Below are 25,722 nucleotides of genomic sequence, written 5' to 3' on the forward strand. Positions count from 1 at the left end.
AGAAACCTCAGAGGTGGCATGGCAGCCTCTTCCAGTGAAATGAACAGAATCTAAATGTTACAGTTTTATGAGGTCTAACAAAGGCATTCAACTGCATAAGCCACACTCCTATCAGGATATACAACATCCATCCCTCAGAAAATTTCCTTTCCCAGTCAATACTCCCACATCAAGGCAACTACTGTTTTGGTTTTTTTTTTATTCCATAAGAATTTTTAAGGTGTTTTTTTTGTTGTTGTTGTTGTTGTTTTTTGTTTTTTGTTTTTTGTTTTGTTTTTTTTTTTGTTGTTGTTGTTTTTTGTTTTGGCAGGGAAATAAGGGGAGATGGTTTTTTGCTGAGATTTTTTTCTGAGTAATTGTGTATGCCAGGACCTGAGGCATGTTAAAGTTAAAAAAAAGAAAGAAAGAAAGAAAGAAAGAAAGAAAGAAAGAAAGAAAGAAAGAAAAAAAAAAGAAAGAAAAGAAAAGAAAAAAGAAAAGAAAAGAAAAGAAAAGAAAAGAAAAAAGAAGTAGCTTCTTTTGTTTCTCCCTCATTTTAATTATAGCTTTCCTTTCCATGGGTCCTGTCTGTCCCACCAATCTGAGAGTCCCTTGAAGGCAAGGTCCAAGACTATTTATGTCTGTGTCCTCACTGCCTAGCACACAGTAAGAGCACAGCAGGTGCTGGACATTGTTAAGCACCTTTCACACATTAATTCATTTAATTCTTGTGGTACTCTGTGAGGAAGGTGTTAGGATGCAGTCCATTTTACAGATGAGGACAAGGAGAAATTTAATAGCTTGCCCAAGACACCATAGTGGGGAAGCAGCAGAACTGAAATTTGAACTTGAGCAATGTGGCTCTTAATCAGTATTAAGAGTATGGCTCTTAATCAGTATTCTCATCTGCCCCTCAATGACATGTGTTTGTTGAATGAATGAACAATGATCCTTTTCACCTTCCCATCTCAATATGCCCATAGCCAAATTGAATGGTTCTCTCTCCAAAGTTCTTTTCCCCACATCTGACCTCGCTGTTCCTCCTGGGTCTCAGAAGCATGGAGACCTTCTTTTCTTCCTTAAGATCTTATTTATTTATTTGTCAGAGAGAAAAAGAGAGAGCACAAGCAGGGGGAGCAGCAGACAGAGGGAGAAGCAGGCTTCCAGCTGAGCAAGGAGCCAGATGCAGGAATCAATCCCAGGACTCTGGGATCATGCCCTGAGCAGAAGGTAGACACTTAACTTGACTGGCAGACACTGAGCCATCCAGGCATCCCAGAATGGAGATTTTCACCTCTCTCCTCCCCAGCCTCATTGACTGCCTACATGCCTACCTGCTTGTACTCACTAATCTTTGTCTTACATCTTGCCTTAAGCTCTTCTTTCCACTTACCTCTCAATTCAGGCACAGGAAACCCAAAACGACCCCTTAGGTGATGGTGAAGGCCCTGATAAGGCCTCCCACCAGCCCAGACCACCTGTACCCCCACTCATGACTGTGCAGATGGACTATGGAGTGACCTTTGGAATGACCTACACTACCTTTACTTCATTATAATACATCTGCCTAAGGAGGAGACTTAGACTCATTCACATAACGTACAACGCATGTATAGGCATGTTTCCTTAAGGCACTGGGCAAACTTATGCCTGCCTCTACATAGGAACAAGGCTCCCTTATCTAACTATTCATCCTAACCCTAAACAAAAGGAACCCATCCACCATCTCTTGGGGAGTCAAGACTTTGGAAGTCATTCCCTATGATCTCCTTATTTGCTGAAAATAAAAGTTTTCTTTGTGCGACGACTCAACATGGTTCAGTTTCTGACTCACCAAAGAGCAAACTCATGTTGGTTTAGTTGCACCTTTGCAATTGCTGCCCCATTGTTTGGGGGCCTCGGGGTTTACATGCATTATTATTTAACCTTCATGATAATCCACAGGCTAAATATTATTATTCATGTTTTGTAGAGGAGAAATCAAATAATAGAATCCAGGTTCATATGGGTTTTGTCTGGCTCTGAGGACTCTTCCATCTCCAAAAGGACTGGTGACCTTGAGCAAGTCACTTAACCTCCAAGAATCTCAGATTTCTCATTCTTAAAATGGGCATAATAATGATAACTATCTCATTATGAGAGCAACTGAGAAAACGGTACAGTGCCTGACACACAGTTAAGTGCTCAGTGGTCATCAGCAGTTAAAGTTCACAAAGCCTATAGCATACATAGCACCAGAGCTGGCTAATTGTTTTGACCAAAATGCTTTCTGGAAGGGCTCTTGAACTACAGCGGGGAAGAAATTGCCGTAACTGGTCCCTTCCTAGTCTCTTAAAGGAGCTCTCTCCAGGGAAGCCTGGTGTGCTGTATGAGAAAAATTACCTTACTGCTCACTTGCAGGGTGCACGGCAATAGAAAATACATCCAGTTTAGTGGAGAGCGCATAGAATCTGTGACTCTGCCCGGTCCAGGGTGTGTGACCACAGGCAGTCTTGGAACCTCTGAACTTTTGTCATTTACAAATTGGAAATAATACCTTACCCCCAGGAAAATTGCGATAATGCACATTCAGCCTTGAGGGCATTGCGGGACTCATAGTAAGACCTACATAAAGGAGTTGTGCAACATTATCATAGTCAGATAATGTATATGAGCGTGCTTTATTGCATGGACAAGATGAATTTATAAATCTTGTCATCAAAATGAAGTGTTAAAAGTACAGGAAAGGTAAAAGGATCATACAGATCAGGTACTAGGGTATTGCCCTCCGGGAGGGAACAAGCCTGAGTCAGCAAGGGAGTAACTGTAGCCCTCGCCCACCCGCCTCCGAGCCCCGCCTCCAGGGTTGAGTGACGTGGCGCCCAAGCCCCGCCGACGGGGGGCGGGGCTGGCCTTGGTCACGTGAGAGCGGGTACGGAAGTGGTGCAGCGGGCCGCGTCTGTGGTTGGCCGCGGCCGCGGGGCTGGGGGCGGGGTCAAGCCTGCCAGACGCGCCGGGAGGAGCCGGGGGAGGAGGCGGGCGCGGGGGCCGGCGTCAGAGTCGGGGGTTCGGTCTGCGGGGCCATCGAGTGCTGGACCGGCGGCGGTCCAGTGCGCCCCGGCCTGCGCGCGCCAGCTGCTCTGGGTTCCTCGGACCTAGGCCCCCGCGGCTGCGGCAGACCGGTGGGGTGGGCAGGAGGAGGCTCGGAGGGCGCGGGCGCCCTGTGCACGGAGCGGGCGTGAGGCAGCCGGGCTCCGGGACGCCATGTCCATGGAGGACCCCTTCTTTGTGGTGAAAGGGTGAGTGTCCCCGTGGGCTCCACTGGAGGAAGAGGTGGCCGTGCTGCCAGCCCGCACCTCCCCGCTCTTCTCTCTGGAGGGGGTGGGGAGACAAGTGGAGGCTAGGGAGGGGACAGTGAGGACGGCTTGGCTTGCAGGGCCATGAGCAAGCGTCCAGAGACCTCCCCTCTCCGTCCTACCTGGACTGTGAAAACCGTACCCCCAACCAAGCCCCTGGGGAAGGGGATCCCTTTTGGGCTGTGCGCGGAGATGCAACTTACTTGGGGTGCGAGGGGATCAGCAGCTCTGCAGGTGGGGAGGGGAACACGCGTCCCAGCCCACACTGGGGCTCTAGTGGAGCACGGGGCCCTACTTCGAAGGAGGGAAAACAGCATCTGGGCAGGAAAAGGGAAATGGCCCTCCTGAGCTTTGTAGTTGGCGTTGATGGGGGTGAGCTCCCATTGTCCATTGAGTTTAGAGCGCCGGCCCGCAGAGTGGTGAGACCACAACACGCCCAGAGGCGTCTGAGCACGTTTGCAGGCTGGGCTGCGGGGGAGCAGGGCTCCGGAAGACAACTCAATTCAGTGGGGGCGTTTTTACTGAGTAATGTGAGGGGAGGAAAGCAGTCGTTCGAACTCGGCGGTGATGTTGGAAGGAAAACAAAATGAAATCAGCCAAACTAAACTTTCCTCAGCTTTCTATTAGCAACTGGGATTTTCCCACAGTGCTAAAGGAAGTGAGTGCTTTCTTTTTAACTCCCTGATTTCATCCAGGCTTTTTGACAGGTTCCCCCCATTTCTTATCCAGCCTTTCAGAACAGAACTGCCTTAACTTATTTTTTTCCTAGGAGCTGTCCTGACTCCATCTTTGATTGCTCGATTGTTTGGAGATAGAAACTTTATTTGCACTTTGTTATATCATCTTTGTAGCCATTAAACAAATCCAAAAAAGAAAAAAAAGGTCGATTTTCATGCTGTTGTAACTTGTCAGCGTTATGTTTTAAATGTCAGACATAATAAAATCTGACAACTCCATAGTTCCCAGATCAGGGCTAATAACCACAAAGTGTCCCTTTGCTTCCAACTAGTTGCTGCTAGCTTCTTATTAATGCTGACCAGTTGCTTGAGTGTTTGTGTTTTTTAAGGATTTGTCTAAGAAAATTTACATGGTACTTTAGGTGAAGTACTTTGTTATCCATGATACAGTAAAATATGTATTTCTTAACATTTTCCTTAAAGGTCTCTTTCTTCATCCTACTTAAAGGTAGATGGAAAAATGCTGAATTGCAGTTTGATTAGTAATATGTGGCTCTCTACCTGGAAAATGTGTTATTTGTTAGAAGGATTAGTTTAGGGGTTAATTTTTAAATGTTAAAGCCATGTGTCTTTTCCTCGAATGAAAGTTCTTAATGCTCAGGTTGCAAAGGTTATCATCTCTGGCAGTGGAAACCAGGGATAATCAGAAATTTTTTGTTTGTTTGATTTTTAATGGAATCTGTGAAAATGCTAAATTGTGGCACCATCTTGGCTTTTTTTTCCCCTGATAGTATCCTATAGAGTCTACCAGTGCTTGCTCACTGATGAGATATCACTGCTGTATCGGAACATTGGCCTGGATTCTTGGTTGACTTTTTTACCATTTTAGCTTGTGTCCTTAAGGTGTCTGAAGGAAGAGATTGGTGTTACCTTCTGCCATAGAAGGTAAAGTTAGCCACAAGGGTGTATCCAGATTGTGACAGAATATTTGGGGAACTGTGTACCTCTGTTTATTGGAAGTATTGAAAATGCATTGCACAAAGTGGAAAATTAGATGCCTACGTTTTGGCCCTTAGCCTAGCAGCTGATGGTTCTGAAAAAAACTCACCCCAAAATTAAGTAGAAATGACAGGTGATAAATTGAGTGCTAAAACAAATGTTACAGAAGATTAACTGCCCCAGTAGTTCTGAGAAAAGCAACTCATTAGAATTGGTTATGATTGGAAAAGCTTTTAGAAGTAGTAGTAGGTCTTGAATTAGGTTATGAAGATGGGTAGAATTGAGATAATTCAGGCCTGTGTCTCATCTGAACTCTTATTAAAGAGTCTCTTGTTTGGTTTGCCTTCTTCTAGTCATCTGCCTTTGGTTCTTTTGGGTTAGTGCTATCTAAAATATAATGTGAGCCATATATGCCATTTTCCTAGTAGCCATCTTATTTATTTATTTATTTATTTGACAGACAGAGAGGCAGACGGAAACAGGCTTCCTGCGGAGCAGAGAGCCCGATGTGGGGTTTGATCTCAGGACTCTGAGATCATGACCTAAGCTGAAGGCAGAGGCTTAACCCGCTGAGCCACCCAGGCACGCCCTAGTAGCCATCTTAAAAAGTAAAAAGAGGGGCATTTGGCTGGCTTAGTTGGCGGAGCATGTATGTGACTCTTGATCTCCATGGCATGAGTTCAAGCCCCACAGTGGGTGTAGAGCTCACTTCAAAAAAAAAAAAAAAAGAAAAAGAAACTAGTGAAATTAATTTTAATTTCATCCTTAATGTATTCAAAATATTTCAGCAGATGGCTAATATGAAGATTATAATAGGATATTTTACTTTTTCTGTACTAAGTTTTCAAATTTGGAGTATATTTTACACATATAGAATATCTCAATTTGGACACTAAATTTTCATCAGGAATATTTGCTCTATATTTAGAGTATATTGAATTTACCGTTGAAAGAGTAGATTCACATACCCAGACATCCCAGACATACTTAAAAATTTTCCAGTAACTGAGTTGCATATCAGTTTTTAAATGTAAGTTAATTGAAATTAAAAAATTAGTTCCTCAGTGACACCAGTGCATTGCAGGCGATCCACAATCATGTGTGGAGCCCATGGTGGGTAGAAGAGGTGTAGCTCTTCTAGAACCCAAGCAGGGGTTCCACACTTAACATCATTTCGTGGCTGCCTGTTTAAAGTCCAAACTCTTCATGACCACCATGATGCAGCCGTCCTTTACCCTCCAGCCAGCTTGCCTTTTCTCAGCTCAGAGCTCCAGCAAGGTCAGGCTTAGTGATTACAACCACAGTCCTGGCTGCTCTTACTCCACGTACACCCACTCTGCCTGGTTCACCCACTAAGCTTTGAAGATCAGTGTAAGCAACTGCATTGCCTCCAGGAAGTGCTTCCCTTGGCACTTGTAACACGTTATTAAACCTCTTCCTCTGGCTGTCTTTCATTATTAGACTATGAGCTCTGAGGGTTTGGGGCTGTTTATTTTTCCTGTATTTCCAGCCCAGCACCTTGAATATACGGTATAAATGTTAAATAAATACTCGTGGTGGTGGTGGTGGTGGTGGTGGTGGTGGTGGTGTTGGTGGTTGAGGAGTAGTGGTTCCTGGGTGGGAACACCGCCGGCAGATGCCCTGAGATGGGCATTGTGTATTAGAAATGATCAAGGAGTGTATCCCGGGTGCTATAGGAAGTTTATTTAGGGAAGTAATAATAATAGCTAACATTTAAAGGATGCAGCTCCTGTCCAGGCATTTTGAGCTAAGTAAGGACTTTATAAACATTTTCACTCGATAGGAACAGCTCTGTGATGTGGGTACCACCCACATTTAGAGATGAGGAACTGAGGGAGCCCAGAGGAATTATTTGCCTGGGGTCACACAGCTAAGAAATGGTAGACCCAAGATTCAAATTCGAACTGCCTGGGTCTACTCACACTGTTAAAACTTCACAGTACAGGTAGAATAGGGTCAAGGAGAGTCTCATTTTGAAGCCATTGGAGATTTTTCAATCTGGGAAATGGAATGAAATGAGGGTTTTGGGGAATATTGATCTGGTAGTACTGTTGGAGACATCCATGTGAGGAAAGATTTAAAAGGGGATCAGTTAGAAAGCTGTGTTAATTGAAATATGAAGTTCTTAATGCCCAGATGTTTGGGCTAGGTTTGTGAGGGTTTGACACGATCAGTGTCCCATTCAGAGCAGAATCCCAGGACACAGAGGAGAAAACCACCACAGTGGTGCAGCTGAGCTCTCAGGGCATGTGGGGCCCCAACCTGGCCTAGACATTCCCAGTGGTGTTTATAGCACCAGAACTCAGTGTCTGAAACTCCAGGCTCTCCTGAATCACCTCCCCCTGCCCTTCGCTCGTAGCCTCTTAGGTGGATCCTGTCCATGTGCTATCACTGGGGCAGCTTCGTTATTTCCCCTGCATCAGGTATTGCCCGTGTATCTGAGCACATCTGGTCACTCTGGTCCCACTCTCTTCCCTCCCTACAGATGCCTGACCAGATCTTCCTCCTTTTAGCTCTCCACTCCTGACTCCCCATTCACCTTCAATCCCACATCTACTTGGTCATCATGTCCTATCAGGGCCATCCCTTGGATACTTCTGGAATCTCTTCTCCCTCCCTATTTATGGTTCTTCTACCGTAGTGCTTGTCCTTGTTCTCTCCCACCTGGACGTCTGCAAGCAACTTCTTCAGCAAGCTTTGCACTGCTACCAGATGTGTCCACAGAGACACGATTAGGTCACTTCTCTATTCAGAATCCTTTATTCTAACACCCTTATGGAGTGTCTGTTTTTGTGTGCTGGGAGTTGAGGGTACAGCAGAGAGCAAACAAAATCCCATTTTTATGGAGACTACATTCTAGGGACAGGAAACAGACCAATAACGTGGTATGTCAGGTGGTGATAAGTTCTGTAAGAGTAAAAGGGGGTAAAGAGAAAGGAAAATGGATTCTGGGTGTAATTTTTCTTTTTATCTGACTTCAGGAGGCAGTGAAGTTTGGTGGAAAAACTGTTTTTTGGTAATCGAGCTGACCCAATGTTGGAATCATACCTTTCAATTACTTGGTGTAACTTTGGCTATTGAATTCTCCTCTTTGAACCTGTTTTTACAAAGTGGCTTAGCACTGTACAAAATTGGCTTAACAATACCTGCTTTATTGGTTATAAGGATAAAGTGAGTTAATACATGTAAATGGCCTAGCAGTTGGGGGCACATGTTAAATGCCCAGTAAACATTCTCTTTTAACTGTCTGTTTCTGGGGCGCCGGGGTGGCTCTGTGGGTTAAGCCTCTGCCTTCAGCTCAGCTCTGGGTCTCAGGGTCCTGGGATCAATCCCCGCATCAGGCTCTCTCTCTGTTCAGCAGGGAGCCTGCTTCCCACTGTCTCTCTCTGCTTGCCTCTCTGACTACTTGTGATCTCTCCCTCTGTGTCAAATAAATAAATAAAATCTTTAAAAAAAAAAAAAAGTCTGTTTCTGTGTTTCCAGCCAAATAAGGTGCCCTTTCTGAGAGGAAAGACCACGTCTTACTGGTTTTTGAGTAACATTTAAACTAATGTTAAACTAATATATGCTTATTTTAGAAAATCTCGGAAACAAAAATATAAAAAGAAGAATAAAAATTTCTTGAAATGCCACCATCCAGAAATAATTTGTTAAAATTTTTGTGTGTTTTTGATCTTAACTTCTATTAATAGTTATAGGCAGGGGTCGCCTGGGTAGCTCAGTGGGTTCAAGCCTCTGCCTTCAGCTCAGGTCATGGTCCCAGGGTCCTGGGATCGAGCCCCACATTGGGCTTTCTGCTTGGCAGGGAGCCTGCTTCCTCCTTTCTCTCTGCCTGCCTCTCTGCCTACTTGTGATCTCTGTCTGTCAAATAAATAAATAAAATCCTTTAAAAAATAGTTATAGGCAATATTTTTCACCAGTTTTTGATCTCTTACTATGTATTAAGCACTGTGCTAAGAACCTAACAGTAATTATCTTCTTAGTCCTTACAAAGTAAGTACTGGTACTATTATTATCATTTTACAAATGAAGAAAATGAAACTTAGTTAAAAACAGAACAAAACAAACAAACTTCAGGCTTATATACACTTATAAGCAGAAAGGCCAGGATTTATATATGTGTATATTATTATTATTGAATACTTGCTCTAGAAATTGGGATCATACTGTATTATATTTTGAGGCATCTTATTTACACATATGTATTATATCCCTAGAAAAAGGATCCCGGGATTTTCCCTCCTGTGTGTTTTCATCTTGCTTCTTCATGGTCCATGAGGCCACTCGTGAGAGGTTGGTTGATCCCAGAGATTGTCCATATGATGAAACCAAGCTAGTGCTATGGGAGCACATTATTCTGCCATTTTTCTAGATCTTTGAGTACATCACATCTGGGGCTGATCGCTCCGCACATGTTTAACCTGCCTGTGGGGTTCACAGCAACTTTCCCAGCTCTCTGATCTCCCGTGACTTCACATTCGCCAGTGGAACCCTGCTTCATCATCACAGTTAGAGACGGGACGACGACTTTGGAGCATGGCCTAGTAAGAACCTGGCGTTTGCCTCTTCTCAGCGTGGCTGATGCTCTTGAGAGACTCTGCCAGGACATTCGTGTGCACATTTATGGCGGCACTGAAAGGTGGCAGAAAGGGGACAGGAGGGCCATCCATATTTTTTTATATCCTTAAAATGTCTTCAGTGGGGAGGGCTTTGGATGACTACGTTGTATTTTGCCATATAAATGTAATATAAATGATTACCGAGGATGACAGGTTGTTTCCAGTTTTTCACTATTATAAGTGGAGTAATGGCAAGGAGAATGAATGCCTGACAGGTCTTTATTGCTGCTTCTGATTATTTCCAGAGCCTGTATTCCTGCGGCAGAATTGCTAATTCAAAGAGTAAGCACATTTTCAAAGTTTCTGATGAGTATTACCAGATTGCCCTCCAGAATATACCCTATCTCCACTCTCTCCCCAACCCCCATCCATTTCCCCTGATCTCTTAAGAGTCCTGGGATTCTCATTTTAAGAAATCATTACTCATTCTCAAAGAGAAAAAAAATGCCATGTTTGAATCCTGTTGTTGTCATCTTTGTATTTTGTTAGGGACTCGTGGTGCTTGTTTGATGAATACATACATTTTGAGTTTTGGGTTCTGTATTTTTCCCTGTCTTGTTGGCAACTTTTTAGAATTTGCAACTTCTAATTGAACTGACCTAGAAAACCACAAAATTGAGCATTGGAATATGAGAGTCTGTTGGTACCAAGTAAGCCTCTCCTGTAGGTAAAGGGAATGAATGTTGTGGCTCTTTAGTATTTTGTTTTGGAGGCTTTGTGTGCCTGAGTAAGGATCATTTCCAGGTTCTTGGCTGTGGATCAATGTTGAAATAATGGCCTGAGTAAGCAGATGAGCAATATGGTGTATGTTATGTTGTATTCTTTTTTTTTTTTTTTAAGATTTTATTTATTTATTTGACAAACAGAGATCGCAAGTAGGCAGAGAGCAGGCAGAGAGAGAGGAGGAAGCAGGCTCCCCCCTGAGCAGAGAGCCCAATGTGGGGCTCAATCCCAGGACCCTGGGATCATGACCTGAGCTGAAGGCAGAGGCTTTAACCCACTGAGCCACCCAGATGCCCCTGTTATGTTGTATTCTTTAATTGGCATTTGTCTGTATGTGCTGCCTTCTTAACTCTAGATTGTGAGTTTCTTGAAGGTGAGCATTGTACATTTTATTCACATTGTTGAGAGAACTATTTATTGGTATAATCACTGAAAAAGAAATCACTTGCTTGCAAGGAAATCTTAGTGTAATGAAATGAATGTAAGTGAGATCTCACATTCTGCGTTTTAAAATCAGAATCAGATGTTTCACCGTAAAGACTTTGCACACATTTGTTTTAAGTTTATTGAATGCCTAATACTATATTTGGCTGAAATTGTAGTCTAGTTGGACAACACTATGCAGATATGCAGAGTGTAGGCAAAAGACAATGTGCATTGTGTGTAAGATTTCAGAGTAGAATTGAGATGTTATGGAGACTTGAAAAAAGGAAAGACCCCAGTAGGACTGTTGGTCAAGGACATTTTAGTGAAGCAAGTATAGGGTCTCATTCTAGCCCTTAAAGGAAATGTGTGCTTTTCATTTGCAGAGATGTAGGGACTCTTTCTTTGCTGGGGAAGCAGCCAGCAGAGGTCTAGAGCCAGAAATGAGAAAGAGGAGAATGGGAAGGAGACCTGCCAACTGACACAGATTTTGTTTTAGTGAAAAAAATCAGGTTGGATATTAAAGTCGGCCAGTTTGGGGGAGGAAGATGTGGAATACCCAGCTGAGGAGTTTAAATTTAATCTGTTTCCTATTGTAAGTTCTTAATCAGGAGGCAGTTTTAACTAGCAGTTACTGTTTACTTGCCTATGGGCAAACAGCTGTTAAGGGTTCAGACCCAGGTCTTCTGATTCCACAAAGAAAATAGATTTGTTCGAAGGCTTAGCAAAGATGGGATTGAGTAGTCTTGGTACTGGAAGGCACGTCATAGTCAGGGTCAGAAGCGTATGACGCAAGCAGCCGAGATGCCTGGGCCCAGTTCTGTGTGTTTAACGAGTGCAGACTAGTTATCTTGAAGGTTTCTTCCAGATCTAAAATCCAGTGACTGAACTTAAGTAGAAGTTGTGCAAGGTGAGAAGAGGAAGAGTGTCTAGACAAGTTTGAAATCTTGGAAGATAGAGGCGCTGTTGACTGAAAAGGGGAAGTTAGAGAAGGAAGCAGACTTTTTTTTCTGCTTTATCTTTTTGTTTGAATGCTTGCTTTTTATTTATTTATTTGTAGGCAGGATAGATCAGTTTGGTTTTAGGCAAATGGAATGGTCCTGCAGGCAGCCAAAAATCCAGGAATTAATCCTGGGTGAGTGACTGGGGTTGGTAATGCTGTTGGGGAGTTTTCAGCTGAAAGGGGTCATTTGAACCTCTGAGTATTGATGAGCACCTAGAAGTTCTAAAAAGTGCTGAGAAACACTAGGACCAAGTGGAAGAAAAGGAAAGAGAAAACTGCTAGAAACTAAAAGAGCACAATGTCACAAAAACAAAGGAAGTGAGAGTTTCAAGACAACAGCTATGAAGGCTGTAGTGGCAAGTACAGTGAAAGTGAAGACGAGTTCAAGCCAGTCATGACTTTGACTGCGGTGTCATTGGTAGTAGTGGTACTATCCCAGGGGGGTTGTGGAAGCAGCAGCAAATTGAGGTCAAAACTGTATATAACCGTAGGTAACTAAGTAGAGTCAGTTTTTCCCCCACAAGAGTAATTGCAAAAGGTATCACAGTACAGTTGAATTCAGAAATGACAGTGAGGTCAAGTGAAAGGAGTGTGTGTGGTTTTCCCCTCAAATACAGAAGATGTGAGTACGGAAGCCAAGCAGCAACAAGAGCTCCTCCCTTACCTAGCACGAGGGATTGGTGGTGGAAGGAGGTTGGTAGGATATGGGGCAGGAGGGAGATATGGTTACAGAGGCTCGCAGAGCCTTTGTTTTTCAGATTTCATTACTAGAATGGACACCGTCTGCCTTTCTTAGCCTCTCAGTATATTGATGAAACAGGAACCTCTCAGTAGAGTTATGCAGAACGAGCGCTGCCTGCCCCAGATACTGGTCTTGTGGCCGATTGTCTTTTTCTACAGGTGGCCACCCCAGTATATATCCTGCCCCGTTTGCTTTTCTGAAATTGTGAAGCTGACATTCTCCTACCAACCTGGGATCCTAGTTGCTTTCCCTGGGACCTGACTGCCTCCCCTGACAGAATGAGGCAGAGATGACACTGCTTGACTCTCGAAGCTTAAGTCCTAAAAGATAACCAAGCCCATACAGCTTCCACCTGCTTCTTCCTGACTCAGGACAGAAGGTAGGGGTGTCTGGAGCTAACATGTGAGAAGTCCAGCTATACTGCAGCTGCTCTGCTAGGGAGATCATGTGCAGAGACACAGAGACCCCACTGGGGAGCCCATGTTTTTGCAGCCCCAGACACTGTGGAGCAAGGACCAGCCATCTGGTTTCCTGACCTGCAGAATCCATGAGCATAATAAATGCTTGTTTTACTCCCACTAAGTTTTGGGATGGTTGTTATATAGCCACAGGAACTGGAACAGATGCCAATTTGGAGTCTGTCAGCATGGTGAAAGAAGAAAGGAGAAATTAGAAGGCTGACGGAGGTTGCAGCTACAATTACTCTGCAACTTGTTGGCGTAGCCGAATGGTGGATTCTGCAAAATCAAAGCTCCCTAATGGCTGAGATACTCCTTCCTCCAACTTTTCTGAGAAACTTGGCAAGATCTAGAGAAGAAAACTTGGTGATTTTTATGGACATCTAGATGTATTGCCTTTAGTCCTAGAGGTTGGTTGGGATATTGGGCCCTTCCCCATGGTGGAACAGACTAGAATGTTGTACAGGAGAGGCTCAGCTAGCAATGACAGAGGTTTAGTGTTTGGCTTCGGAAACAAACTAGGTTAGTTCTGACAGTGTCAACTTTTTATGTGTAATGAGTGGAAGAATCTGGTTTTTGAAAGCTTTGATGACTTTATTTTGGTCCAAAAGATTCTTCAAAGATGTGGACTGTGTTTTCACTTTTGACAGTTGCCTGGCATTAGCTTTCTGGGCATTGATGTGGACCGCAGTGAGGGACCTTCATTCTGGTGTTCATGGAGTTTAACCCATGAGGATATGACAGGTTCCTTGATTTTGATAGACCATTTGGTAGACAGCAAGGTGGAAGATCTTTGTCCCTGACATTTTCCAACACTGTGACTCCTGTTGCGTATGAACTGGGTAAGATAGAAATGACTTTGGAAACATCTGTAACAGATGTGGCAGCAGAAAATCTGTTTGGCTGTTGTGGGGACCTTCTCTGGGTCAGGTGCTAACCCTGTACTTCTAGGAAAGCAGTCAGCAAGTTTTTGGTGACATGGTGCCAGACAGGATTCCCAGAGCTGTTGGTGAGCAGATAGATGGTTAACCTAGAAGTTTGCTCAGCCAAAGAGATTCAAAAAGTCATGGTATCCCTGGCCCCTCATGGAAAGTTCTGGGCATCAGACTTCAGTCATTCCCTTCACATAGTTGAAAGAATAACCTCAAATAAGTAAACTGCACTTCACAGGAAAAGGAAAACAGTGTTTTGTGATTTTAACCTTTCTGGAGACTAAACAAAATTGGATCTCTGTTGCCCAAGGAGTCAGCCACTGCTGCTGTCTGGTCAGGGTGCTGGGCTCACATGGGCTGTGCAGAGCCGCCCATGCTGGGCATGTATGTGGGTGGGAAGAGGGGGGCTGCCTAACCCGCCACTTCTTAGAGAAACGATTCCGTTGCCCTTCCTGAGAGAGTAGTGTGAAGAAAACTCAGTGGGCTCTTCTCCTTCCCTTGTTAAAATCCTCACAAATCTCAAACAGATCACGCTATTATATACTCCTCTTTTTGTTGTTGTTTTCCTCTGTCCTGATTGACTTCCTTGGAATGCCTAGTGATTGTAAATATTTAGTTCCAGATATTTACAAGTGGTTCCTAATTGAATGAGTTGTCTCACTAGAGTCTCACACATTATTAGGTGTGGCTTGGGGGCTCTTGAAACTGACCAGAAATCCCAAGTTCTCTTGAAAATTCTGGTTACCATAAATATCTGGCTTAAAAAAGGATTTGTTTGTGACACATGATGTTTTCTACTCTCTTTCATGCCTTCTTTTTTCAGGCTAGCACTAAACTGAAATTAAATTGGGAGGTGTTTTAAACTTTGAGGGACCCCAAAAGCTGCTGTTAAAATAGGAATCCATGACACATTACAGGTTCTGGCTCTTCAAGACTTGAACAATTGATAGTTTTCACCTTTGTAATTCCTTGAAACGTTTGTCTTAGAACTGCAAAATAATCAGCACTTTCCCTTTCTTGTGTCACTAACTGAAAACCTCTTGAAAAAATAAGAGATTGAGAGTGGAATAAGCCAGGTCACTGGCCAGGCCTGTGGGTGTTGAATGTTATCCTGGGATTGCTTTGTGGCATTTATCTGATTCCTGCCATTTCTTTGATGTCTTCTTCAAAACATGCTTAAGGAGTCCTTGATTTCACTCTGTGCTACTAGAATTGAATCCATCTGTGTGCCCCCTCCTCCCCATCAAGTCCGACTATCAGTGTCTTAGGAGTTGCAATTATGAAAGTGTGGTCCTTGGATCTCAAGGGGTTCTTGACCCTTTCACAGAAGACTCCCTTAACCTAAAACGCTTCTCATAATAACTCAGATGTCATTTGCTTTTTCCATTGTACTGACATTTACACCAATGATGCAAAAAAACTGTGGCAGGTAAAACTGCCCTGCCTTAGCCTAGGTCAAGGCAGTGGCACCAAACTGTACTAGTAGTTACTGTGTTCCTCCCTTGCAGTGAAAAAGAAAAAAGGGTATATTCCCTTAAAAATGTTCTTCATTGAAAAATTAAAAATTATTAATTGTATCCAATCTTGATCCTTAAAGTCACTTCCTTTTTTTTTTTTTTAATTTATTTATTTGACAGAGAAAGAGATAGGAAAAGCAGGAACACAAGCAGGGGGAGTGGGAGAGGGAGAAGCAGGCTTCTTCACTGAGCAGGGAGCTTGATCCCAGGACCTTGGAATCATGACCTGAGCTGAAGGCAGGTGCTTAACAACGGAACCATCCAGATTTTAAAGTTCTAATTTGCCTACCATAAAATTGATCTTAATTTTTAGTGTACATTTCTTCACAATTTGACAAATGGATACAGTTGTGCGCAATCACCACCTCCACAAATAAGATATAGGACAGACCCATCCCCCCTAAAGGTTTCTCTGTGTCCCATTGTAGCCGAACTAATACGAGTTTGCTCCTTGGTGAGTCACAGATAAAACTACACCAGGTGTTGTAACGAGCACTGGGTGTTCTATACAACTGATGAATCATTGAACTCTACCTCTGAAACTAATAATACACTGTATATTAATTAATTGAATTTAAATAAAATTAAATTAAAAAATACTGTGCCAGGTGAGTTGTTGCACAAAGGAAACTTTATTTGCAGCAAATAAGGAGATCACAGGGAATAACTTTCAAAGCTGTGATTCCCTGAGCAAGTGTAGATGGGTTCCTTTCATTTAGGATTAGGATGATTATTTAAAAAGGGGAAGCTTGTCATATGTAGAGGTGGGTGGAAGGTCGCACATGTGCCTTCAGGAAACATGCCTGTGTGTACATTGTATGGTAGGTAAATGAGGCCTATGTTCCTCTTTGGGTGGAGAATTTAATATTATAATGCGGTAAAGGTAGTTGTCGGTCATTCTAGAAGTCACTCCATGATCTGTCTGCGCAGGCTTGAGTTGGGGCTTATACTCAAACTGGTCTGGGTGGTCTAGGCTGGCTGGAGGTCTTGTCAGGTCAGTTGCTATTGCTTGAGGGGTGGTGGTTTTCAATTTTTGACAATTATGACTAAAGCTACTGTAAGAATTTCCAGGTGGTTGTGTGAATGTACGTTTTCATGTCACCTAGAAGTGAGAATGTTGGGTCATATGATAAACATGTTTGTTTGTTTGCTTTTTAAGATTTTATTTATTTATTTGACAGAGAGAGGGAACACAAGCAAGGGTAGTGGGAGAGGAAAAAGCAGGCCTCCCGCAGAGCAGGGAGCCTGATGCGGGGCTCGATCCCAGGACCCTGGGATCATGATCCGAGCCAAAGGTAGAGGCTTAACTACCTTTGCTTACCAGGCACCCCGATAAACCTGTTTAATTTAAGAAAGGCATGTTATTTTCCAAAGTGGTTGTACCATTTTGTATTCCTACTAGAAATGCACAGGAGTTCCAGTTACTCCACTACCTGGTCAGCCCTTTGGTGGTGTCAGTCATTTATTTTAAACTATTCTCAGTTAGTAGTGGTATCTCATTGTGGATTTAATTTGCATTTTTCTAATAACTAATGGTATTGGACATCTTGTGTGCTTAACTATCATCTATATGTCGTCTTTGGTGAAGTGACTCTTCACATCTTTTGCTCATTTCCTACCACCCTCCCCCCATTTCTTAATTAGGTTTGTTTTTCTTGTTACATTTTGAGAATTTTTTTAAAAAAAGACTTTAGTTATTTATTTGACAGAGATCACAAGTAGACAGAGAGGCAGGCAGAGAGGGAGGGGAAAGCAGGCTCCCTGCTGAGCAGAGAGCCTGATGCGGGGCTCGATCCCAGGACCCTGAGATCATGACCTGAGCCGAAGGCAGAGGCTCAACCCACTGAGCCACCCAGGCACCCCAGTTTTGAGAATTTTTAAAAAATTATATTCTAGATAAAAAGACATTGATCAGTTATGTCACATAAATGTTTTCCCCCAGCCTTTGTACACATTTTACTATTCTATGTGACAAACTGAGAGTATGGCAAAGCACTTTTGCTATATTATGGTATAAGATGGTTGTCTCTGGGAAAAGCAATTTGTGATTGAGTTGCTAGCTGAAATAGCTCGTTTTTTTTTTCCTCCACAGACTCTCGTTTTTACTCGAAAGTATGCCTGGCAAACTGGCTATTAAGACTTGCATATGTTCTCAAACTTGAAAATTACCTAAAAAGTACTTGAGATATTTTCTCAAAAATGAAGAAAGTGAACCTGTCACTTAATAGACAATTGACAGGTTTTATTGCAGATGATAAAATTAGAGCCTTTTTTTTAAAAAAAAAACAAACAGGAGTTTGGAAAGTTTCTATCAACTCCTATTATCTTACAGGTTCCCAGTAGTTAACTTTTTCTGATGAGATTGGTGGTGGTGGTATATGATTTGGGATATTGTTTAATGAAAAGAGTCAGCATTTTCAAGACCTGTGGTACTCAGCAAACTAATACTTTCCAGATGACCAGCATATGTGATATCAAACATGGGTAGGTAAAGAATCCATTCAAAATACAATGGATGGTAATATATGAAGAGTTGAAAAAGTCTTTGATACAGTTTCAGGTTCCACATTGCAACTAACCTTTAAGAAACTGCCACTTTGGGGCGCCTGGGTGGCTCAGTGGGTTAAAGCCTCTGCCTTCGGCTCAGGTCATGATCCCAGGGTCCTGGGATCGAGCCCCGCATCGGGCTCTCTGCTCAGCAGGAAGCCTGCTTCCCTTCCTCTCTCTCTGCCTGCCTCTCTGCCTACTGTGATCTCTCTCTGTCAAATAAATAAATAAAATCTTTAAAAAAAAAAAAAAAAAAAAGAAACTGCCACTTTGTTAAGTTTTGGTATGGGGTCAAAAAAGAATATCCACAATTAACTAAACAGACTATTAAAATACTCCCCCCTTTTCCATCTATCTATATGAGGCTGCATTTTCCTGTATACGTCAACAAAACATGTCAACAGATTGAATGTAGAAGGAGATATGAGAATCCAGCTGTCCTCTGTTAAACTAGATATTAAAGAGATCTGCGAACATGTGAAACAGAGTAATTTTTTTGTTTGTTTTAGAAGTTTTATTTTGCAAAAAAACATTATATTAACATGTAGCAAGTTTAGTATGTTTGATTACTTGATAAATACTTTTTAAACATCTGTTTGAAATTCTAATATGGTGAATGGCAATAGATAAATAACCCACGCCAATCTAAGTTCTTTTTTTTTTTTAATGTTACGTTAGTCACCATACAGTGACTGACACTATTCACTGTTTGCATATGACACCCAGTGCTCCATGATCCATGCCCTCCTTAAGACCCATCGCTTGGCTCACCCTTCCCCCCCACCCCTCCCCTCTAAAACCTTCAGTTTGTTTCCCGGAGTCCATAGTCTCTCATGGTTCACTCCCCCTCTGTTTCCCTCCCCCCTTTCATTTTTCCCGTCCTTCTCCTAATGTCCTCAATGCTATGCCTTACGTTCCACAAGTAAGTGAAACCATATGATAATTGACTTTCTCTGCTTGACTTATTTCATTTAGCATAATCTCCAGTTCTGTCCATGTTGATGCAAAAGTTGGGTATTCATCCTTTCTGATGCCTGAGTAATATTCCATTGTACAATCCAAGTTCTTTGGGGTCTTCAGTAATTCTGAAGAGTGCAAAGGAGCCCTGAGATTAAAAAAGTGTATGGAGGGACGTCTGGGTGGCTCAGTTGGTTAAGCATCTGCCTTGGTTCAGGTCATGATCCCAGGACCCTGGGATCGAATCACCTGTCAGTCTCCCTGCCCAGTAAGAAGCCTGCTTCTTCCTCTCCTCCCTGCTTGTGCTCTCTCTCACTATCTCTGTCTGTTTCTCTCTCTCAAATAAAACCTTAAAAAGAAAAAGTGTATGGATTGCTACCATAGAGAATTTAATTTGAGCATATAGTCATGTTCTGGGGTTGGAGAGTATGGTATGCCCTGGCCTCAGGCTTCTTTGTTTTAAGGCTTCTTAGTTCTCAAAAAGGAATTTATATGTATGTTACGGAACTGCTAATTTTTATATTCTTTAAAATGAGATGTCATGATTGATGCCTTTTTAACTCTGTCTTCTAGTACCATAGGTGATATTCAACACCTAAAAATAAACCCAAGTACCCAGTATTATGGGGAAATGTGTACCTCTTTCTCCACCAAACCAGACAGAAACCATAGGAAAAAGTAAAAAACGCATGCTTAGTCCCTCCCCTTTTTATGTTAAATAGAGTTTCTCATGAACACAGAAAGTCTAAGACTGATGTGGGAGGAACAATGAGAGGACCCTGCTAACCTTAAACTGGGTGTTGAACACACCTGGGGAGATGTCACTGTTGGCCATACAGCTCAGTGATGTATTCAGCCTGGCCCCATAGCTCTATTCTCTGTTTTAAGACTCTTTTTAGCTCTCATGAGTATTCTCAAACCGAAATATTATCGTAAGGCACCTTTGTTCATTTTGCTAGTGCTTTATCTTCGGACTAAACTGTCAGAGGGACTAGGGTGCATGCAGTTTCTGTCTTAAAGCTATAGGCAGCAAACACCCTGAGTGAACCCCCAGAAGTACCAGTTAAGAAATCATTGAAGGAACAAAACAGATCTCTTAGTTTAGGTGTGTGAAGATTATAATATTTGATACAAGAGACCATATAATTAATTGTAAAATGGTTCCTTGTTGGCTTTTATATGCAGTAATATTCAGTTATAGCATTTACATTGTGGATCAGATAGATCACTTGTGAATATCTCTTCCCATGAAGGAGGCTACCTTTTAGTTCCGTTGATTGTTTCCTTTGCTGTGCAGAAGCTTTTTATTTTGATAAAGTCCCAGTAGTTTATTTTTGCTTTTGCTTCTCTTGCCTTAGGAGACATGTCTAGTAAGAAGTTGCTATGACCCGTGTCAAAGACGTTGCTGCTTGTGTTCTCCTGTAGGATTTTGATGGCCTCCTGTTTCCAATTGAGGTCTTTCATCCATTTTGGATTTATTTTTGGGTATAGTGTAAGAAAGTGGTCCAGTTGCATTCTTCTGCACGTGGATGTCCAGTTTTCCCAAAACCATTTGTTGAAGAGACTTTTTTCCATTGGATTTTCTTTCTTGCGTTGTCAAAGATTAGTTGGCCTTATGCTTGTGGGTCTGTTCTGGGTTTTCTATTGTGTTCCGTTGATCTTTGTGTCTGTTTTTGTGTCAGTACCATACTGTTTTGATGATGACAACTTTGTTATAAAGTCCGAAATTGTGTGGACTGTAGCTTTGCTTTTTCCTTTTCAAGATTGCTTTTGCTCATGGGGTCTTTTGTGGTTCCAGATACATTTTAGGATTGTTCTAGCTCTGAAAAATGCTGTTGGTATTTTGATAAGGTTGCATTAAATGTGTAGATTGCTTTGGGTAGTATAAACATTTTAACAATATTTGTTCTTCTAATCCATGAGAATGGAAGTGGGAAAATTTTTACAACTTTGTGACTTTATCTAATTTGAAAGCATTCTAAATCATAGCACTTAATGGCCTAGTTTCACTCTCTAAACAAGAAACTCACTTGTCTGCTACGTGTATGTTTAATACATATTTAAATAATAATACATATTTATATTTAAAGCTAATAATACTAGGAAATCTTCTAATCAGATTTTGGATTTAAAAATGTCTCAGATTAAAGACAAGCTACTGAATGGGAAAAGATATTTCCAGATGACAACTCTGATAAAAGGGTTAGTATCCAAAATATAAAAAGAACAGATACAGCTCAACACCTGAAAAACAAATAATCCAATTTAAAAATGGGCAGAAGACATGAGTAGGCATTTCTTCAAAGAAGAGGTAGGATGGCCAACAGACACATGAAAAGATATTTAACATCACTCATCATCAGGGAAATCCAAATCAAAACTACAATGAGTTATGGCTTCACACCTGTCAAGAATGTCTAAAACCAAAAATGTAAGAAACGACAAGTGTTGGCGAGGATGCAAAGAAATAAGAACTCTCCCGTGCAGTATTGGTGGGAGTGCAAATTGGTGTAACCACTGTGGGAAACAGTGTAGATGTCCTTCAAAAAGTTAAAAATAGAGCTACCCTATGATCCAGGAATCATACTACTGGGTATTTACCCCCAAAATACAAATACACTAATTTAAAGGGATACATGCACCCCTATGTTTATAGCAGCATTATTTACAATAGCCAGAATATGAAAGCAGCCCGAGTGGCCATTGATAGATGAATGGATAAAGAAGCTGAGGTGTGTGTATATATATATATATAAACAATGGAATATTAATGTAACCGTAAAAAGAAATTAAATCTTGCCATGTGGACCAACATGGATGGAGTTAGAGGGTATAATGCTAGATGAAGTAAGTCAGTCAAAGAAAGACAAATATCATATGATTTCACTCATGTGGAATTTAAGAAATAAAACAAATGAGCAAAATTAAAAAAAAAAAAAAGAAACCAAGAAACAGACTCTTAACTATAGAGAACAAACTGATGATTACCAGAGGGGATGGGGTGGGGGGCTGGGGAAAATAGGTAAAGAGAATTAAGAGTACACTTACCATGATGAGCACTGAGCAGTGTATGAAATTATTGAATCGCTGTATTGTATATCTGAAACGCACCTAACACTGTATGTTAACAATACTGGAATTAAGACAATTTTTTTTAAGTCTCAGATTAAAATACTTTCCTTCTAAAAGGCTAGTTGCATGAATATAACCCTTCCTCAACCCTTTTTTCCCTCACCTCCCACTCTACCCCCACCCCCCAAGAAAAGGAAAGCTGTGTTAGGACTTGTTTTTGTGAATACAGATTACTAGCACACGAAATGGCTGCATGTGTGAATGTTAATGGCACTTTAGTTAATTTGTAGGATTGTTTCTTACATGGCTTTTAAGTATAGGCTCTTCAGAGAAAAACTTGCCTTCTCAAATAATTCTCAAAAAATTGTCCTTCTCAAATAAACCTGATATAGCTATTTAAATAATGACCATTTTATTCCAAAATCAGCTGAGAACGTAATACTGTTATTCTTAAAGGTTTGGATTTTGGTATTTGTTCGTGAAGATCCTTCCATAAAGGTCTAAAAACACTTCTGGGGATGGTGGTCGCTGAAGATGGTATGTGATAACAGTGTTAACTAGGTCAGGCAGTAGTTAACTTGTTCATGGAACACATCTGTGATTTCTGTCCTTTCCCTTCACCTTGATTACAGAGAGGTACAGAAAGCAGTCAACACCGCCCAGGGATTATTTCAGAGATGGACAGAGCTCCTCCAGGACCCCTCTACGGCAACGAGGGAGGAAATCGACTGGACCACCAATGAGCTGAGGAACAACCTCCGGAGCATAGAGTGGGATCTCGAGGACCTTGACGAGACCATCAATATCCTTTTCCATGGTGCCTGTGCCTTTGGGGTCAACAGAAAAGTGAACATGTTTTTATCCTGATGTCTCAAGTACATTGATTAGATTCTTTCTTTATAATCGATTGATAGTACTCTTTTTTTTTTTTTTAAGATTTTATTTATTTATTTGACAGAGAGAGATCACAAGTAGTCAGAGAGGCAGGCAGAGAGAGAGGAGGAAGCAGGCTCCCTGCCGCGCAGAGAGCCTGATGTGGGGCTTGATCCGAGGACCCTGAGATCGTGACCTGAGCCGAAGGCAGAGGCTTAACCCACTGAGCCACCCAGGTGCCCCGATAGTACTCTTATTTGTGTCTTGACACATTTGAAATAATTGCCCAGTAAGCTAAGGTGTAGGGCCACCTTCTTCTACAGTGCGTGATAAATCCGGCCACGTGGAGACAGTGTGGTGCAGTGGTTCAGAGCTCGGTCCCTCGAGACAGACCGTGTGTTCAAGTCCTGGCCACACCAGTTACTAGCCATGTGACTTTGGGTGCCTTGCTCTCTGCTTCAGTTTCCTCTTCAGTAGAAGGTTCGGGTAACAGTGGTACCTCTCTCATAGGGTTGGTGTAAGCTGAGCAGGTAAGTGGGGGGCCTGCCACGCAGTGAGCCTCTGGGAGTGTTAGTCATTATTCCGTAGAGCTGTGTCCTACAAGGTTAGTCAGAGGATGTAGTCATCCTCTGGGAGTTTTAGTCATTATTCCGTAGACCAGTGTCTTACAACGTTAATTAGAAACCAAAAGAAAATGCTTCTGTGGACTTTTTCCTGTTCAAGAAGTGATGTGTTACAGTGCTAGTGTCCAAGAGAGGCATTTTGTGCCATGAGACTGCATTTAGTAAAAGCAGATCTATTAAGTCATGCTGTTGTTGGAAAGTCCACTGACCTGACTGAAAAACCAGAGAATGATGGCCTTTTTTCAGCTGGAAAAATTCCAGTTAATCAAAAATGTTGAAGATATGCCAGTTGCATGTTCTCACTTCTCTCTTGTTCTCGCTGTGTGGTCTAGGAAACCAGCTTTTCAGGTTCATATGCAGTTATTAAGTGGAGGGCATTATCTGTTCATATTTCTATTTATCATATGACCCTGGGTACCTTTTAAATTATTTTAAAAAGTATATTGTTAAAAATTAGTGGAACAAAACTTGAGAAGGTGGGATTGAAAACACAGGTACAGGGAGATACCTTGAGATAGAGGGAAGAGAAGAAGATTGATGAGACCGAGAAATTGTGAGAAAAAGAGGACAGAAGTGTTAACAGGTGCATGCACACTTTGGAGATACTGTGGGTTTGTTCCAGACCACCACAGTAAGGTGAGTATCGTGGTCGCAGTAGAGGGACACAAGTGAATTTTTAGGATTTCCTTGTGCATATAAAAGTTATGTTGACACTATACTGTAGTCTATTCAGTGCACGACAGTATTTTGTCTAAAAACAATGTATATACCTTGATTTAAAAGTACTTTATTGCTGGGGCACCTGGCTGGCTCAGGCAGTAGAGCATGTGACTCTTGATCTCAGGATTTTAAGTTCAAACCCCTGCTGGGTGTAGAAATTACTTTTAAAAAAAAAAGTCTTTTAAAAAATACTTTATTGCAAAAAAAAGTCTAATCATCATCTGAGCTTTCAGTGAGTCACAATCACAGATCATTATAACAAATGTAATAATAAGAAAGCTTGAAATATTGTAAGAATTACCAAAACGTGCAGAGACATGAAGTGAGCAAATGCTCTTGGAAAATGGCGCCCATAGACTTGCTCGACATAGGGTTGCCAGAAGCCTTCCATTTGTAAAACACACAGTGTCTCTAAGTGCAGTAAAACAAGGCACAATAAAATGAGGTGTGCCTGTGTTTTCATCATTCCTTCAGCAAATAATCATTGAGTGTACCCTAAGCTGGGTATTTTGTTAGTCTGAGATTGGAGTGATAAAACAGAACAGTATACCAGCTCTCATGGAATTCATGGTGGGGAGTAGTGAGTGAAGGGCTCAGGGGATGGGGGGACAGACATTAATCAAATAACAGCACTGTGTATTTGCAGACAGTAAGAGAAAAGACCAGAGAGCCATGTGAGCGTCTGACACGGGGCAGCGGGACCAGGCTGGGAACGAGATGATTAGGTGAAGCTTCACTGAAGAAACCTTGACCTCTAGAGGAATAAGGAGGGTTAGCTCCCTGACATAAATGAGATGGTCTGGAACAGCAGGTGGAAAAGGCTTGCAAAGTGGTCATGGGAAAGCTGGTCTGGAGTCAGAAAAGAGTCAACACAGAGTGCTGGCAGGCATCTGGGAGAGCCCGGCTCAGCCATGGTCCGCCCACCATGGCTTTGTAACGAACTCAGCAAGGGCTGTTGCTTCTTCAACTGGGTGGGTCTTCTCCACTCCGAGGCACAGAGACCCTCACAGCTGTGGGAGGAGAAGGGTTGAGAATGATGTGTGTCAAGTTGACATTGCTTTAAGAAACACTGAGACAGATTTTATTGCTTACCTGTGAGAGATTTTGTGGTTTAACATGATGTTTGTTAGGTTTTTAATGATGAAATTGCTTTCCCTTGACTTTTTGACCCACGCATAGTTGAAGCAAATCCTAGAAAATTCAACCTCGATGCAACTGAATTGAGTATAAGAAAAACCTTCATCACAAGTACTCGGCAAGTTGTCAGGGTAAGGAATATCTTACTGTGTTATTTGTGCAAGAAATAGCCACACTTCTCAAAACGCTTTTTCTTAATTGTAAACTAATAGGTCAACTTTAAAACGACTTTTTAGTATGAATTAAATGTCAGTGTCCCTCCTAATTTCTCTGATTCAAATAAAGAAATTTGTTTTAGTATTGTCTGGTTTATTTTCTTGGAGCAAAAATGAGAGTAGGTAACTGGCTTTGGGAGGTTACTTGTC

At 42.0% G+C, this 25,722-nt stretch overlaps 1 protein-coding gene across 1 annotated transcript in view; it reads left to right on the forward strand.

Moving 5' to 3' along the window:
• Positions 1-2,994: 2,994 nt before the first annotated feature.
• STX6 (syntaxin 6) overlaps positions 2,995-25,722 on the forward strand; it is a 44,233-nt gene continuing 21,505 nt past the window's right edge. Inside the window, exons 1-3 of the mRNA XM_032862711.1 lie at positions 2,995-3,257; positions 22,637-22,806; positions 25,394-25,488. Coding sequence (XP_032718602.1) covers positions 3,223-3,257; positions 22,637-22,806; positions 25,394-25,488 — 300 coding nt within the window. The 5' untranslated portion in view covers positions 2,995-3,222. The remainder of the gene's footprint in view (positions 3,258-22,636; positions 22,807-25,393; positions 25,489-25,722) is intronic.

The sequence above is a fragment of the Lontra canadensis genome, unplaced genomic scaffold (assembly GCF_010015895.1).
Source record: "Lontra canadensis isolate GAN:19392208 unplaced genomic scaffold, GSC_riverotter_1.0 scaffold24, whole genome shotgun sequence".
In the NCBI taxonomy this organism is placed as follows: Eukaryota; Metazoa; Chordata; class Mammalia; order Carnivora; family Mustelidae; genus Lontra; species Lontra canadensis.